General features: G+C 45.5%; 1 protein-coding gene across 1 annotated transcript; it reads right to left on the reverse strand.

The window, feature by feature from the left end:
* Positions 1 to 2,226: 2,226 nt before the first annotated feature.
* On the reverse strand, positions 2,227 to 6,427 carry LOC116885643 (protein ZBED8-like). Its single transcript, XM_032886952.1, has 3 exons — positions 6,149 to 6,427; positions 5,062 to 5,212; positions 2,227 to 4,204 (listed from the first exon to the last, which is right to left on the reverse strand). Exons 1-3 carry the CDS (start codon positions 6,386 to 6,388, stop codon positions 2,385 to 2,387), a joined length of 2,211 nt encoding a protein of 736 aa, XP_032742843.1. The 5' UTR covers positions 6,389 to 6,427; the 3' UTR covers positions 2,227 to 2,384.
* Positions 6,428 to 14,384: the final 7,957 nt, after the last annotated feature.

Raw genomic sequence — 14,384 nt, forward strand, 5'->3', positions numbered from 1 at the left:
GCCTTGAAGAAAAACAAAACCAAAAACAACACACACACACACACACACACACACACACACACACACACACACACACACACACACAAACCAAAAACAAAACACAGAACAAAACAAAACAAAGGAACAAAAAAGTTAAAGTTAAAGGAAGACCCATGTATGAGCATCTGTGAGGTCCAGGACAGCCAGGAATACATACATAGGGAGACTGTCTCAAAAACTCAAGTGACATGACACGTACCTGTAGTCCCAGCACTGATGAATTTAAGGTCATCCTTGGCTACATATCTTGAAACAAGTCTTCCAAGATGGCTAAGTGGGTAAGTGCATTTATTGTTTAAGCACACACGTGCACACACACACACACACACACACACACACACACACACACGCACACACGCACACACGCACACACACACGCACAAATACAAAAAATAAAAACAGCTGTTTGCTAACAAGATGGCTTAACGGATCTAGAAGAACTTCTATGCAGATCTGATGACCTGAGTTTCATTCCGAGCTGGCATAAGGTGGCAGGACACACACCCACATCAAACTTAACTCATTTAAGTGGTACTTTGATTTGAGTGAGATTTTCAACCCCCAAGAGTTTTCCTCGGAACTACACGCACAAATACACAAGTATACACACTCACATACAACTGACTCATTTATTGTCCATGGTAGTTCACTCACATACAACTGACTCATTTATTGTCCGTGGTAGTTAAAGCTCTTAGCACAAGTCCATCTTTTTGTTGTTTTCTTGAAACACGGGTTCTCTGTGTAGTCATGGAACTGGCTTTGTAGAACAGGCTGGCCTCGAACTCAGAGACCCGCCTGCCTCTGCCTCCCAAGTGTTGGAATTCAAGGTGTGCTCCACAATGCCCAGCCCTTTTTAAAAAAATTTTTTTTGAGACAGGGTCTCAGTATGTAGCCCTGGCTGGTCTGGAACTCTGTAAGGCATGTGTCATCACATCTGGCACTGGAGGTGACCTTTGATTTCTTGGGTTACTGACTCTGCTTCCTAGTTACTGTACAGGCTGTAAGTCCTCAGCATCCTGATATGGCCACTCTGCCTACCGCTTGCTGCTTCCAACCCTTGAAAAACTTAACCCTTTGAAACTGTAACCCCAAATAAAGTCTTCTGTCAATTGCTTGGCCATGTGTTTTATTCCAGCAACACTACAGTAACTGTTTCTAGGCAGCGTCTCACTGTATGGCTCTAACGAGCCTTAAACTCAGAGGCCCGCCTTGCCTCTCTCTCCCAAGTGCTGGGATTAAAGAGGTGGAATACCATAGCTGACCCAAATAAACGAATAAAAAAATTAAAAATTAGCTGTTTAAAATTAACAGTGGGGATACATTTTCTGATGGGACGTGACTTACACAAGTCCTCCCAATGCAGGGAAGAATCAAGGCTAATGCAATGTGTTAGCTGGTTTTTGGCAATGTAACATCAATGAGAAGTATGAAACAATTGAAAAACTGTCTCCATGAAATTGTCTGTAGGGCATTTTTATAAAATTAAAAACAATATTTATATTTGGGGCTAGAGAGATGGCTCAGCAGTTAAAAGCACTGACTGCTCTTCCAGAGGTCCTGAGTTCAATTCCCAGCAGCCACATGGTGGCTCACTCTTGTCTGAAACTCCATCTCCAAGAGTTCTGACACCTTTACACAGATACAGGTACGGACAAGGAACCAATGAACGGCAAACAAAAATAATTAAGACTTAATTATTTCACGTGTAGGACTGTTTTGCCTGCACATGTACATGTGGAGCACATGCATGCCTGCTGCCCAGAGGTCAGAAGACAACAGATCCCCTGGAACTGTACTTATGGATGGTTCTCAACCTTCCTAATGCTGCAACCAGCTTTCTGCCTGCATGTACACCTACAAGCCAGAAGAGGGCACCAGACCTGATTATAGACGGTTGTGAGCCACCATGTGGTTGCTGGGACCCCTGGAAGAGCAGACAGTGCTCTTAACCTCTGAGCCATCTCTCCAGGACCCGCTGCAACCCTTCAATACCAGTCCTCATGCTGTGGTAGTGACACCCCCCCTATAATTTTTCGTTGCTACTTAGTAACTATAATTTTGCTATTGTTATGAATAGTATAAATATGTACAATGTATTTTCATTATTATAAACTGAACATAACCAAAAGCACAGTGATTAATCACAAAAACAATTATGTACTTTTATATTGTAAAATCTTTTTTTTTTGAGACAGGGTTTCTCTGTGGAAATATTTATTACTAATGATGAGTATATGAAATTTTGTCTTGAAGCACAGTGTGGCACGGGTAACAGTCTTACTAGAATGAGGTAAACCACATTGCTACATTTCAGAACACTATTTGTAAAAAGCCAACGTCAGTCAGTGCGAGGGTTGAGACTGCTTCTTTCTCACCAGATCAGAAATTCTTGGGGTGGTCTTTGCGAGAGCACACCGGAGGTCGTCTTCCACGACAAGCCTACTTCTGTACTTGGACTTGATGACCAACAAGCTGGAGAACCCTGTTTCACAAAGAGATGTTGTTGCGAATGGAAGGAGGAGTCGCAACACCATCTCAGACAGAATCGGGTACGACTGCAAACACTTGACCCAGAACTGTGTCACTGGCATTGTGGAGAAATCGGCTCTCGCCACATCACTGTTCGTAAGCTCGATGAACTCGTCTTGCGCTGTCTCGGGGACATCTTCAGCTCTGACTGTGAATGGGTTTCTGGCAAGTGCAAATGGGACGTCAGGTAGATTGGGAAAGTACCAAGAAATTTCACCGGCAAGCATGTCCAAGTGTTCTTTCACGGAAGTCACCACCGTCGTCCTTTTGTGTGGTTCAACGTCATGTTCCTCAAAGAAAGCGGATAACGTAGGCAACATGTAAATTTTATTTTCGTCCAGTTTCTTCTGCCAGAGCTGAAGTTTCATTTGGAATGACTGGATCTTTTCCGACAAATCGAGGCACGATGAATTTGGTCCTTGCAGTGATAAATTCAACTCGTTCAAGATGGTAAAGATGTCGACCAAGTAAGCTATCTTCTGCAGTTCGCTTTTATCACTGAAAAGCGCCTCAAACTGCCGTATGGCTTTCTGATTAAAAAACATTTTGAGCTCGTCACAAAGCTCAAAAATACGTTTTAGAACTTTTCCTCTTGACAGCCATCTCCCCTCAGTGTGAAGAAGGAGGGCTTTGCTCGGAGCGTCTAAATCACTGCATAGCTGCAGAAACAGTCGACTGTTCAAAGAGCTCGCCTTTATGAAACTGACGGAACTCAGGACACTTTTCATGGCGTCCTGTAAGTCCTGTGGCAGGGTCTTCATTGCTAGTGTCTGCAGATGCATCATGCAGTGAGCTCCAATGGCTTTTGGTGACTCATTTAGGACCAAACGCTGGAAACCAGACTGACATCCTAGCGTGGCTGGAGCGCCATCTGTGCAAACACCACAGACGCTTTCCCAGGAGATCTTATGCTGTCTCAGAAATGAGCCAACTGCCTCGAATACATCAAGGGCGGTAGTTGTCCTTTCAAGAGGTTTGCAGAAAAGAAACTCATCTTTAAAGTCCCCATCTTTAATATACCTCACGTAAACCAGTAACTGCGAACAGCTTGCAACGTCTGTCGATTCGTCGAGCTGGATACTGAACGCTGGAAGCGGAGCGGATTTAATTTCCTGGATTACCTGATCGAGGATATCGGCAGACATGTCGTGGATTCTTCTTCGGACGGTGTCGTTAGATAAGGAAACCGCACTCAATTTCGTAACAAATTCGTCTCCAATCATAACTCGGACGCTGTCTTTGGCCACTGGGAACAGTAAATGCTCGGCGAAGGTGTGAGGTTTCATATCTCTGGCGATTCTGAGGGCCACCAAATAGGAAGCTTGCACGGCTGCCACGTTCTGTTTGTAGGTCTTGCTGCCAGGGTCAAGTCTGGCTTTCTTGAGCCCATCAGCTTTGCTTCTGAAATAGTTGGTATCCTTGCCGGCGAAGCTCGAATGCTTGCTTTCAAAATGGCGTTTCAGTTTGTTGGGCTTCATAGATTCCGCCGAGAGAACCACCCCACAGATGACACACTGCGGTCTCTCAGTCCCCGCTGTGATGGCTGAGGTAAAACCATACTGTAAAAAGCCCTCGTTATATTTTCTTCTTTTAACATTCTTCTCTCCATGATCCACTGTCGGGGGATGGTCCACTAATGAAGACAATACACAACAGCAGCTTTAATAACAAAAGACAATACATGGCATCATTCAGTACATTAAAGTTTCCTGTGATTTACCACTCTCTCTGGGTGTGTTTATGTGGGTGGGTTTGATTTCTATACCTGTTATTATCACAAGGGGGAAGTATTCACCACCCACAGATGAATGTATTTAAAAAAAAAAAAATTCATGGGGTTGGGATTTAGCTCAGTGGTAGAGCGCTTGCCTAGCAAAGCACAAGGCCCTAGGTTGGTCCCCAGCTCGAAGAAAAAAAAAAAAAAAAAAAAAAAAAAAAAAAAAAAAAAAAATTCACACCAGGTGGTAGCAGCACTTTTAATCCTAGCACTCGAGAAGCAGAGGCAGGTTGATTTCTGGGAGTTTGAGGCCAGCCGGCTCTACAGAGTGAGTTCTAGGACAGCCAGGACTACACAGAAAAACCGGGTATCAAATATCAAACCAAACAGCAACCACAACAGAAAACCCAAACAATCTGCATCCAGGCTAAGTTCCTGTGATACGGGTTTCTTTTTCTGCGGTAGTCCATGGCTTTACATGAAGTGTCCTTTTACCTCCAATATTCCTGCTTTCAAGATAGTAGCTGCTCTCTACATGTGGGACTGGTCCACTTGGTACATCGTGGCACCAACCCCGTCACAAACACTTATACCTGTATACGGTGTATGTGACGGGGTTGGTGAGCTGATGGCGTCTCGCTACTGAGTACACATGGATGGATTCCTATGAAAAGGTCTTTCAACCCCAAAGAGGTCTCAAGCCACGGGAAATGACCCAACCACTACCCTACAAGGTTCAGGCCCACCGCCCCGAGCAGACGGATGTCACCTACCATTTGCAATCCTGCACTGCCGCAGCACCTCATTGAAGCCCTCACAGAGCTTGACATCGCTCTGGTTCTGAGCACACTCCAGAAACTGCTTGATCTCTAGAGAGCAAGGTCCAAAAGACTGCTGGTTCTGCAACTGGGTCCCCTGAGGCTCCTGCCAAGACACAACATCTTGTGTTGAGATAAGAGAGCATAAGGTGGGGTTGGGGATTTGGCTCAGTGGTAGAGCACTTACCTAGGAAGCACAAGGTCCTGGGTTCGGTCCCCAGCCCCAAAAAAAAAAGGAAAAAAAAAAAAAAAAAAAAAAAGAGAGAGCATAAGGCACCACAGGAGGACAGCGCTCACACACTGGGAGCTGGGGAAACAACTAGGGAAAGGTGAAAACTTAGTGCCACCCAGGACCATGGCAGCGAAGATGATTTAAAGAACGAAGATGTCCTCTCCAACTCAAAAACAAAAGACAAAATAACAACTCATGTCATCTTCGGCTTAAATGGGAGCAGACTGTGGTCACAGTGGAGACTTTGTCTCCAAAAGCAACAATAGAAACCCAAATAAGTATAGCCAAGATAAGTACAGAAAGAAAGCCAGGGCAGGAGGCTTGCCCTGAGTTCAAGGCTAGCTTGAGTGAGATCCTCTCAAAAACAAATACCATCTAAAGGGAAAATGGCTGTTGTGCAGTGGTAGGCTGGACTCCTGCTGTGACTCAGACCACCCTATGTGGCTTTGCATGTGATGCTCCCATGAGTGAGTGTGTGGACAGACGTGCACAAGGGGAGACTGACCAAGCATCACCTGTCTTCCTCTACCGCTCTCTCTTACTTCCCGGAGACAGGGCCTCCCACTGAACCAGAAACTTATTTCATCTCAACAGAACACAGCCAGCCCTGCTGTGGGATCTGCCTGTCCCCGCCCCACAATGTAGGAGTTACAGCTATGTACGGCTATGCCTGACATTTTGTGGGTTCACGGGATTTGAACTCAGGTCCTCATGGTATCAGAGCAAATGCTTATTCCTAAAAGATGCTTGCCAGCGGCCAACCCGTCTTAGGAATGAAGGCACAGGAAGGAGACGCTGCCCAAGCCTCACCTGGTAAGTGATGTCAGGCCTCGCAGGCTCAGCATTAGCCCCTCCGCTGAAGCCCCCGGTGATGGCGTGACCCAGGGTGTGCCCCACCGCAGAGCCCACAGCCACACCGGCTGCAGTGGTAGCCATCTGGGCCATCAGGCCTGGCTGTAGAGGGGCAGCAACAGGGGAGCCGACTGCAGATGGGGCGGCAGCTGTGGCTGGAGGCTGAGCTGCTGGTGCTCTTCTGGGAGCAGCCCTCATCTGAGGGGCCCGGCTGGAAAAGAACAGAACTCATCAGTTCCCAGACTTGGCTTGGGAGTTTACTGAAGAGGTCAAACAGGCCAGGCTGGGTGGCACACATCTGGAAGTCCAGCACTGAGAAACAGAGACAGGGAGAAGCATCAGTTCTACACAGTGATTTATTTTCTCTTCTTCATTTCTTATTATTAGTTTATTGAGATTATGAGAATTATGACATCTCTCCCTTCCCTAGCGTCCCTCCAAACACCCACGCATATGCCCCTTGATTGTTGGTTTCAAATTCGTGGGCTCTTGTTATTAAGTGCCTACAAGTGTATACATACACATTCCTAAATATATTCTCCCTCAATCTGTCTGTGGTTTGCCTAAGTATGTTTTCAAGGGCTCACCGCTTGGTATTAAATATCTAACTGGTGTTCTCTAGCTGGGGGAGACTATTTCTGCCTTCTGGGCAAGTCTTGTTTTCTTTATGCATAGCTGAGGCCTCCGGCTTTTTATCGTTTGCCCTGGTGTATCTATGCTCTGGTGTATCTACATTCATCCCTGTTCTTCTACACAGTCATTTGAAGGCCAACCTGAGAATCAATACCTTCATTTCAAAAACACAACAAGAACTCCAGAGTGAGCAAACAGCATTCATTTTATTCCTCTATCAGTATCAAATAAAATGTCATGGTATTAAAGAAGAAATATCAGACAGGGATTGCCATGGACACCAGTGGTTCTTAACCTTCCTGATGGTATAATAATCCCTTTAATGCAGTTCCTTTCTTATGTTGTAGTAACCAACTACAAAATTTTCCTTTCTACTTCAAAACTGTAATTTTGCAACTGTTATAAACTATAAGTGTTAGCTATCCTGGACCTAAATGGTGGAAGGAGAGAACTCTATATTCTCGACCCTCCACACACAAATAACGGGTAATTTTCTTTCCTTTCTTTTTCTTCTAAAGACATTTAAACCCTGTAACCCCAACCCTGGAGACGCAGAGTCAGGAAAACCAAGGAAGGCTAGCCAGGCTAGTTCAAGGCTAGCCTGAAAGCCTCAAAAGCACAGTAAGAAAAATCAATCAATCAATCAATCAAACAAACAAACAAACAAACAAAAACCTCCAAGAGCTTGACACCTATCATTCATTCTTTCCCCGCCTCTTCGTAGACGACGCCTCTAAGGCCCTTCCCCCAACCAGTCTAGGGAAAAGGTCGCGTTTCAGAATCCTCTCCCGGAGTGCACAGAATATGTCCCCGTTCTCGGGGAGTCCTCAGAAGCGGATCCCTTCCCGACAGACTGCTCGCTCAGTCTCACCGCCGGTCGCCTTCGGAGCCCTCAAACTACGGAACGTTGCCCTGGCCGCCCGCGCTCGGTCCCCAGCCCCGAGGGTCTCACCGGGCCAGAGGGGTCACCCGAGAAGTGCGGATTCGGCTTCCACGTGGCATCCTAGGTGTCCGTACGTTCAGTGCCCAGACACAACAAACTCGGAAACGCCCACGGGCGTCCAGCAAGGAGGGAGGAAGGTGGAAGGCGGAGCCTATACACGTAGCCAATCAGAACTCAGGAGAGGCACAGGCGCTGAAGATCATTGGATGAACCAGACATCAATATCGGGCACTGTCCAGCCGCTGCGCCCCACGCTGGGAAGTTGCTTGGCGACCGGGCGCTGTAGCTAAGGGGAAGTTCCTGAGGTTGATGTTTCAAATCTCATCCTTCGATTCTGGGATGTATGGTTAGCTTTTGCTTCCGATGGACGACTGGCTTCCTCCACTACCAGGCTGTCCTTTGATTTTGAGATCCTTCTGCCTCAGCCTCTCAAGTCAACTGAATTTGGGGATTACCAGCATGTGCTGCCACGCCCACTGTGTTAGCACGTGTTAAACTTGAAAAATTGCGTGGAGAAAGACTAAATTCACGATTGTCTAATCAAAAGCAAGTTTTATTTTAGAGGTGCATCTGGGACGGGATATCTGGCCGTCTCACCCTAAATTGGGATTTTAGAGAACAGGCCCTTACTGGCCTTTTGGAGTCCCTTTTATGAGGGAGAGATAAAGATTAACAGACAGGGCCAGAGTATTGGCTGTTAGAGATTGTTAGAAAAATACAGTGAGGGCTGGACAGATTGCTCAGTGGTTAAGAGCACTGACTGCTCTTCCAGAGGTCCGGAGTTCAAATCCCAGCAACCACATGGTGGCCCACAACCATTTGTAATGAGATCTGATACCCTCTTCTAGCCTGTCTGAAGACAGCTACAGTGTACGCATATATAATAAATAAACAAATCTTTAAAAAAAAGAAAAATACAATGAAACAGGAAGATAAGAATATACATTATATAAATGACATCACTTTCTGCAGATTACATCAGGTTAAGGAATAGAAACTTAAATAGAAACCTAGTTTCGTAAAGTATAGGAGCTTAATATACTGGGTTTCTTAATTAGCAAGGTATGGGGACATAATACAATGTGGTCCTTAATTTCAAAGATACATGGACTTGACACAATGGACCCCTTGATTTGCAGGGTATGAAGCTCTGTTTTGGCCTCGTAGTCTCATCTTGGCCTGTTTAAACCTTTCAAATCTTTGACAAGAGAGCGTGTATTGCTTGATGTTGTGGTCGGGGGAACAGGATTCTGGTACTGAATATCTGGAAGGTGGTAAGGTTAATAATACACGGAAAACACAGAGCTCAAATATTATGGTTAATAGGAGAGCCATCAAGGGGCCAGTGAGGGGAGAGAACCAACCATCTTAGCCAAGAGGGCCAATCAATCTGTGCCTCGGAGATTTTATTTCTCAGTGTAAGTTGTTGATTTGGTTATCAGTGATGTTAGAGAAATCCGATATGTTAATACATTTCAGGGAATTGTTGACATTCAAGATTATGTTTGAGCAATAGAAAGGCTATGGTATCTCTATTTTGTAGAACTGTTGTTCGTAAGTCTCTAATTTCTAGGTTAATTTTTGTCAATATCTTTGCTATAGTGTTAGTAATTTTAGCTAGTGAGCTAACTATTTTAGAACTCTGCCTTTCCATTTCCACAACCAATGAGGGGCAGGCTGTGACTACTGCTGAGGTGGGGTCTAGCAGATGCAGGAAGGTTCCACAGTTCTCAGCTCCCTGACCTCTTTTTTTTTTTTTCTTTTCTTTTCTTTTTTTTTTTTTTTTTTTCGGAGCTGGGGACTGAACCCGGGGCCTTGCGCTTGCTAGGCAAGTGCTCTACCACTGAGCTAAATCCCCAACCCCTTGCTCCCTGACCTCTTAATTCTATTAAAAGACTTTCTGAATAAAATAGGTGTGATTCTTCCTGTCCCACAAATGATCTTATAACACAGGGTGGGAGGGCACAGGAGAAGTGTTATTTTCACAGAAGAGAAGTCCACTCCAGGGTTGGGGATTTAGCTCAGTGGTAGAGTGCTTGCCTAGCAAGCACAAGGCCCTGGGTTCGGTCTCCAGCTCCGAAAAAAAAGAAAAAAGAAAAAAAATGTCCACCCCAGGGGGTAATCGTTTTCCCTTGGGGAGTGCATGATTGGAAGTAGTGTTGGGGGTTGGGGGATCAGCACAATCAAAGCCTAAGCAGTGAAGGAAAAAGGTGTAATTTAGAAGGATATTGGCTCTAACCTTGGAAATGTTTATGGGGGGCATGTTCCATCGAGTCCCCTGTTAGGTTGGTGTACTGTTATAATGTTTATATGTGACTTCTTTTTTTTTTTTTTTTTTTTTTTTTTGGAGCTGGGGACCGAACCCAGGGCCTTGCACTTGCTAGGCAAGCGCTCTACCACTGAGCTAAATCCCCAACCCCTGTTTTCCTGTTTTTAATCTCATCTCAATACATTTGTAACTTCCATTGCTGGATTTTGTCAAAGAACAGTTAATCATGTCCCAGTTACCCTGGGACAGGTCAGTCAAATTAATCCACCCCACTTGCCCTCCTTCCATCTGGGTAAAAACATTTTGTTATTCTTCCGTCAGCAAATACTGGGACCTGGCCTTACAAAGTCATATTAAGGTATTTCCTATGACAGGTGTGCCTTCTATTCTCCCAGCTAAAACTACAGTCAGGAGCAGATCCTAAGGCAAAGGGGGTCATAACTGTGAACCAGAGGACATGCATAGCAACACTCAACGGCAGCTACAAAGAAGTAGGAACAATCTTAGGTAAAAGAAATCTTAGCTTTTAAGGGGCCACATTCAGTCACTGACCACCTCTTTTATTCTCCCACCTTTCTTCTTCTTCTTCTTCTTCTTCTTCTTCTTCTTCTTCTTCTTCTTCTTCTTCTTCTTCTTCTTCTTCTTCTTCTTCTTCTTCTTCTCCTCCTCCTCCTCCTCCTCCTCCTCCTCCTCCTCCTCCTCCTCCTCCTCCTCCTCCTCCTCTCTCTCTCTCTCTTTCTCTCTCTCTCATTTTTGTTGTTTATTTTTGGAAGTAGGGTTTCTCTGTGTAGCCCTGGCAGTCCTGGAACTTGCTCTGTAGACCAGGCTAGCCTCAAACTCAGAAATCTGCCTGCCTCAGCCTCCTGAGTGCTGGGATCCAAGATGTGCACCACCACCACTAGGCTTTCCTTTTCTTTCACTTAGGGAAGTCAGAGGACAACTATGCAAAGGGATTCTCTCCTACCATGCCTGTGAGAAGTTCAAACTCCGGCCCTAGGCCTTAGCAGTAAGCCTCATCTCACTGACAACCCTTACAACATTGTTAGCCACTCACTTAGAAAACCTCAACAGACTATCACATACTGTTGAGCAAATCACAGCCCAACCATCTTCCCTTGTGTAGGAGGAGCTTCTCCAGTGTCGTGGCAGCTGAAGTCCAGCTTGTTGGACTTAACCTGTTGAAGTGGAAATTTCTGGTTCCTTGGGAGATTCAGTTGTGTCATGTGATGTTTTGCCGGAGACCATCGTATGAGAAGATATCTTTGCTGAAGCAGACACATGGGAGGGTGTTTTGCTGAGAACTGAGGACATGTGGTATTTTTCTGGAAGCAGCCTAGGAAAAGAGCATCTGCTGTTTTGCTGGAGCAAATGCACGAGAGCACATGTGATGTCCAACAGACAGTGGACGATGGTGTCTGCTCTTGGTTGACCTTGCTACTCTTTGCTGATCATTGTTTGTCGGGACTTCATGGACAGAAACGCACCAAAGAACTTCTGGTGGTGCTCCAGCAACTTCTCGAAGCTTCTGCAGACTTGAGCTGATGGGCAGAGCCTCTCAGCGTTTTCTGGATCAAACAGGAATTCATGATTCATGAGTGGTGTTTGCAGGTGGACCAAGCTACTGCTGCTGGCTTGTGGGATGTGAACTGCTGAGTCACCCTAAAGGACTATGTCTAAACAGGTCCACATTCTCTTTTGCCCTGTCAACCTTTTATTCCCACTAACTCTGGTGGGTGATGGGCTAGAAGGGTTAAGTACATTTATTAAAGTAAGATTTTGAAAAATAGAAGCCTACAACTGGTGACCCATGGGCATGTGTACAGATTTTTTCATGTATGGCATCTTCTTCAGTCACTTCTCTATTTTATATTTTTAGGATTAAAAAAAATTAGGAGGGGTTGGGGATTTAGTTCAGTGGTAGAGCACTTGCCTAGCAAGCGCAAGGCCCTGGGTTCGGTCCCCAGCTCCAAAAAAAGAACCAAAAAAAAAAAAAATTATGAAGCTGGGTGTGGCGATTCACGCCTTTCTTCCCAGGACTCAGGAGGCAGAGGCAGGCAGAGAAGTCCTGTTTTGGAAAAAATACACTGTGTGTGTGTGTGTGTGTGTGTGTGTGTGTGTGTGTGTGTGTGTGTGTGTGTGTTGTGGGTGCTGGGAATGAAACTCTGGTCTCCTTGGGTCCTCTGTAAGCACAGTGCATGCTATTTATTTTTTAAGGTTTACTTATTTTTATGTGCATTGGTGTTTTGCCTATAATTATGTCAGTGTGAGGGTGCCAGATTCCCTGAAACTGGCATTGCAGAGAGTTGTGAGCTGCCATGTGGGTGCTGGGATTTAAACCCGGGTTCTCTGGAAGAGCAGCTAGTGCTCTCAACTGCAGAGCCATCTCTCCAGCCACTCCACACTATTTTTTGAGACAAGACACCTCAATGGGAGATGAAGCTCTGTATTTCATAGACTGGCTAGCCAACCACCCCCAGGATCTGTCTCTTTCTGCCCCACAGCACTGGGGTTACAGATGCATGCCACTTTACCTAGATTTTATATGGTTCTAAGGATATGAACTTGATTCCTTATGCTTACACAGTGAGCCATCTCCCCAGCCTCTGAACCCCAGTTTGTTTTTTTTTTTTCGGAGCTGGGGACCGAACCCAGGGCCTTGCGCTTGCTAGGCAAGTGCTCTACCACTGAGCTAACTCCCCAACCCCTGAACCCCAGTTTTGATGAGAAGAAAAATAGAACCAATCACATCAGCAAATACAGGTGGTTGTGCTTCAGTAAAGTCAGGAAGGGCAATGGAGGAGAGTGGGTTCCAGTGACTCCATCCCTGACATGGATGGAGGACCTGAATGGGCAGAAACAAGTTCTCTTTTCAAAGCACCATGGTAGGAAACCTGAGGTCACTGTCTTCCCCCATGAAGCAGCTGAGTGGAGTGACACTGGCTTTCCTCTAGACAGACTGGAGCACCTTCCTTGGGACAGGCTGATAAACCTTTGACTTTCTTTGTCTTTGTCAGGGAAAGTTCCCCAAGGGTGTCAGAGCTGAAGATAGTTTTCATGGACTGTCACCAGTGATTGCTCCCCCAACCCCCAAAAAACTACTGCAGTAAGACTTCCTTTCACACACACACAGTGCCTGACAAAATGACAGCGGAAAACTGTTTTCCCTGTCCTCCCCAGGGCATTTGGTGGATATGAGAGAGTTCCCTACTTTTCCATCTGATGGCCTACTGCTACTCTGTAGGACTGTATGACCTCATGGGAAATGTGTGGGAATGGTCTTCATCCATATACCAGGACATAAGGGCTCTCCAGGAAGCATCATGGATTGACACAGCAGATGGCTCTGCTAATCACTGGGCTCAGGTCACCAACAGCCTCTGTGGTGACAGCTTATGGGACCACAAGCCTGTGGCCACAGTTAAGGAGACATCTAGATTTAGTGATTCTCAACTTTCCTAATGCTGCAACCTTTTAATACAGTTCTGGATACTGGAATGTGGGCATCTCTGCATTTGGGCAGTCTACGAGGAAAAGAGCAGTGTCTCTGTTCCTAAATCAGGGTCAGAAGCACACAGGTTGAGAACCAGAGCTTTAGAGGCATGTTCTTTAATATGCAGATGGACTTACTTGCTGGTATTAAGTCCGGGTGGTCTTTTATTATGGAAATCGCACCTAATTGAAGGCGTGTCTTGGTGAGTAAACAATAGTAGTAAATTTCTCAGCAACTGAACCTTGAATTACGAACAGAATTGTCTTTTTCATAGTTTCTAACAAGCCCGGTTAGTACTATCTTCTAGACATATTGGAAGCAGCGCTCCTTTAGCTAAATTCTACTTGTGTAATTTAACATTTCCAAGAACCTTTATTAGTGAAGTCTTCATAACAGAAAATTTACGAGTTTTTCCTGCATGACTAAGAAATAGTAGGAGGCCGAGACTTGAGAACAGCGAGATCCAAGCTAACATCCAAGCCAACATCTGTTACCTGAAACATTGTACAAGACAGAGAAGGGTAAACAGCCCAAGAACAGACGCCAGTAAACCCCTAATCCAGTTTACTTGAGAGGCCGAGGCAGAAGAAATTTAAAATCAAGGTCAGCCAGGTTGTGGAGGAAGCCCGTCGGCCATCGGAAACAAAAACCTAACCTCCAACATTGAATCGGAGGGCATGATTTGAGAGTGCAACTCCAGGAACTTCCTGTTTGCATCAGCACCTCCTTCCTAATTTCGTAACTTCCGGGCGTAGGTCAATGAGCCAAGGCCTTGCCAGTTACTGATGTCTTCTTCTTCCAATAACCTTGAGCGACCGTCTTCCTCTGGGTTCTGATTGGCTACCCGGTGAGGTACCGC

Source organism: Rattus rattus, chromosome 16 (genome assembly GCF_011064425.1).
Source record: "Rattus rattus isolate New Zealand chromosome 16, Rrattus_CSIRO_v1, whole genome shotgun sequence".
Classification (NCBI taxonomy): Eukaryota; Metazoa; Chordata; class Mammalia; order Rodentia; family Muridae; genus Rattus; species Rattus rattus.

Excerpts from the sequence above, each read along its gene's own strand:
- LOC116885643 (XM_032886952.1), bottom strand. The coding sequence starts at position 6,388 with ATGAGGGCTGCTCCCAGAAGAGCACCAGCAGCTCAGCCTCCAGCCACA. Across the intron at positions 5,213-6,148 it reads GGCCTGACATCACTTACCAG|GAGCCTCAGGGGACCCAGTT; the intron begins GTGAGGCTTGGG and ends GTGTCTTGGCAG. Across the intron at positions 4,205-5,061 it reads GCAGTGCAGGATTGCAAATG|TGGACCATCCCCCGACAGTG; the intron begins GTAGGTGACATC and ends TGTCTTCATTAG.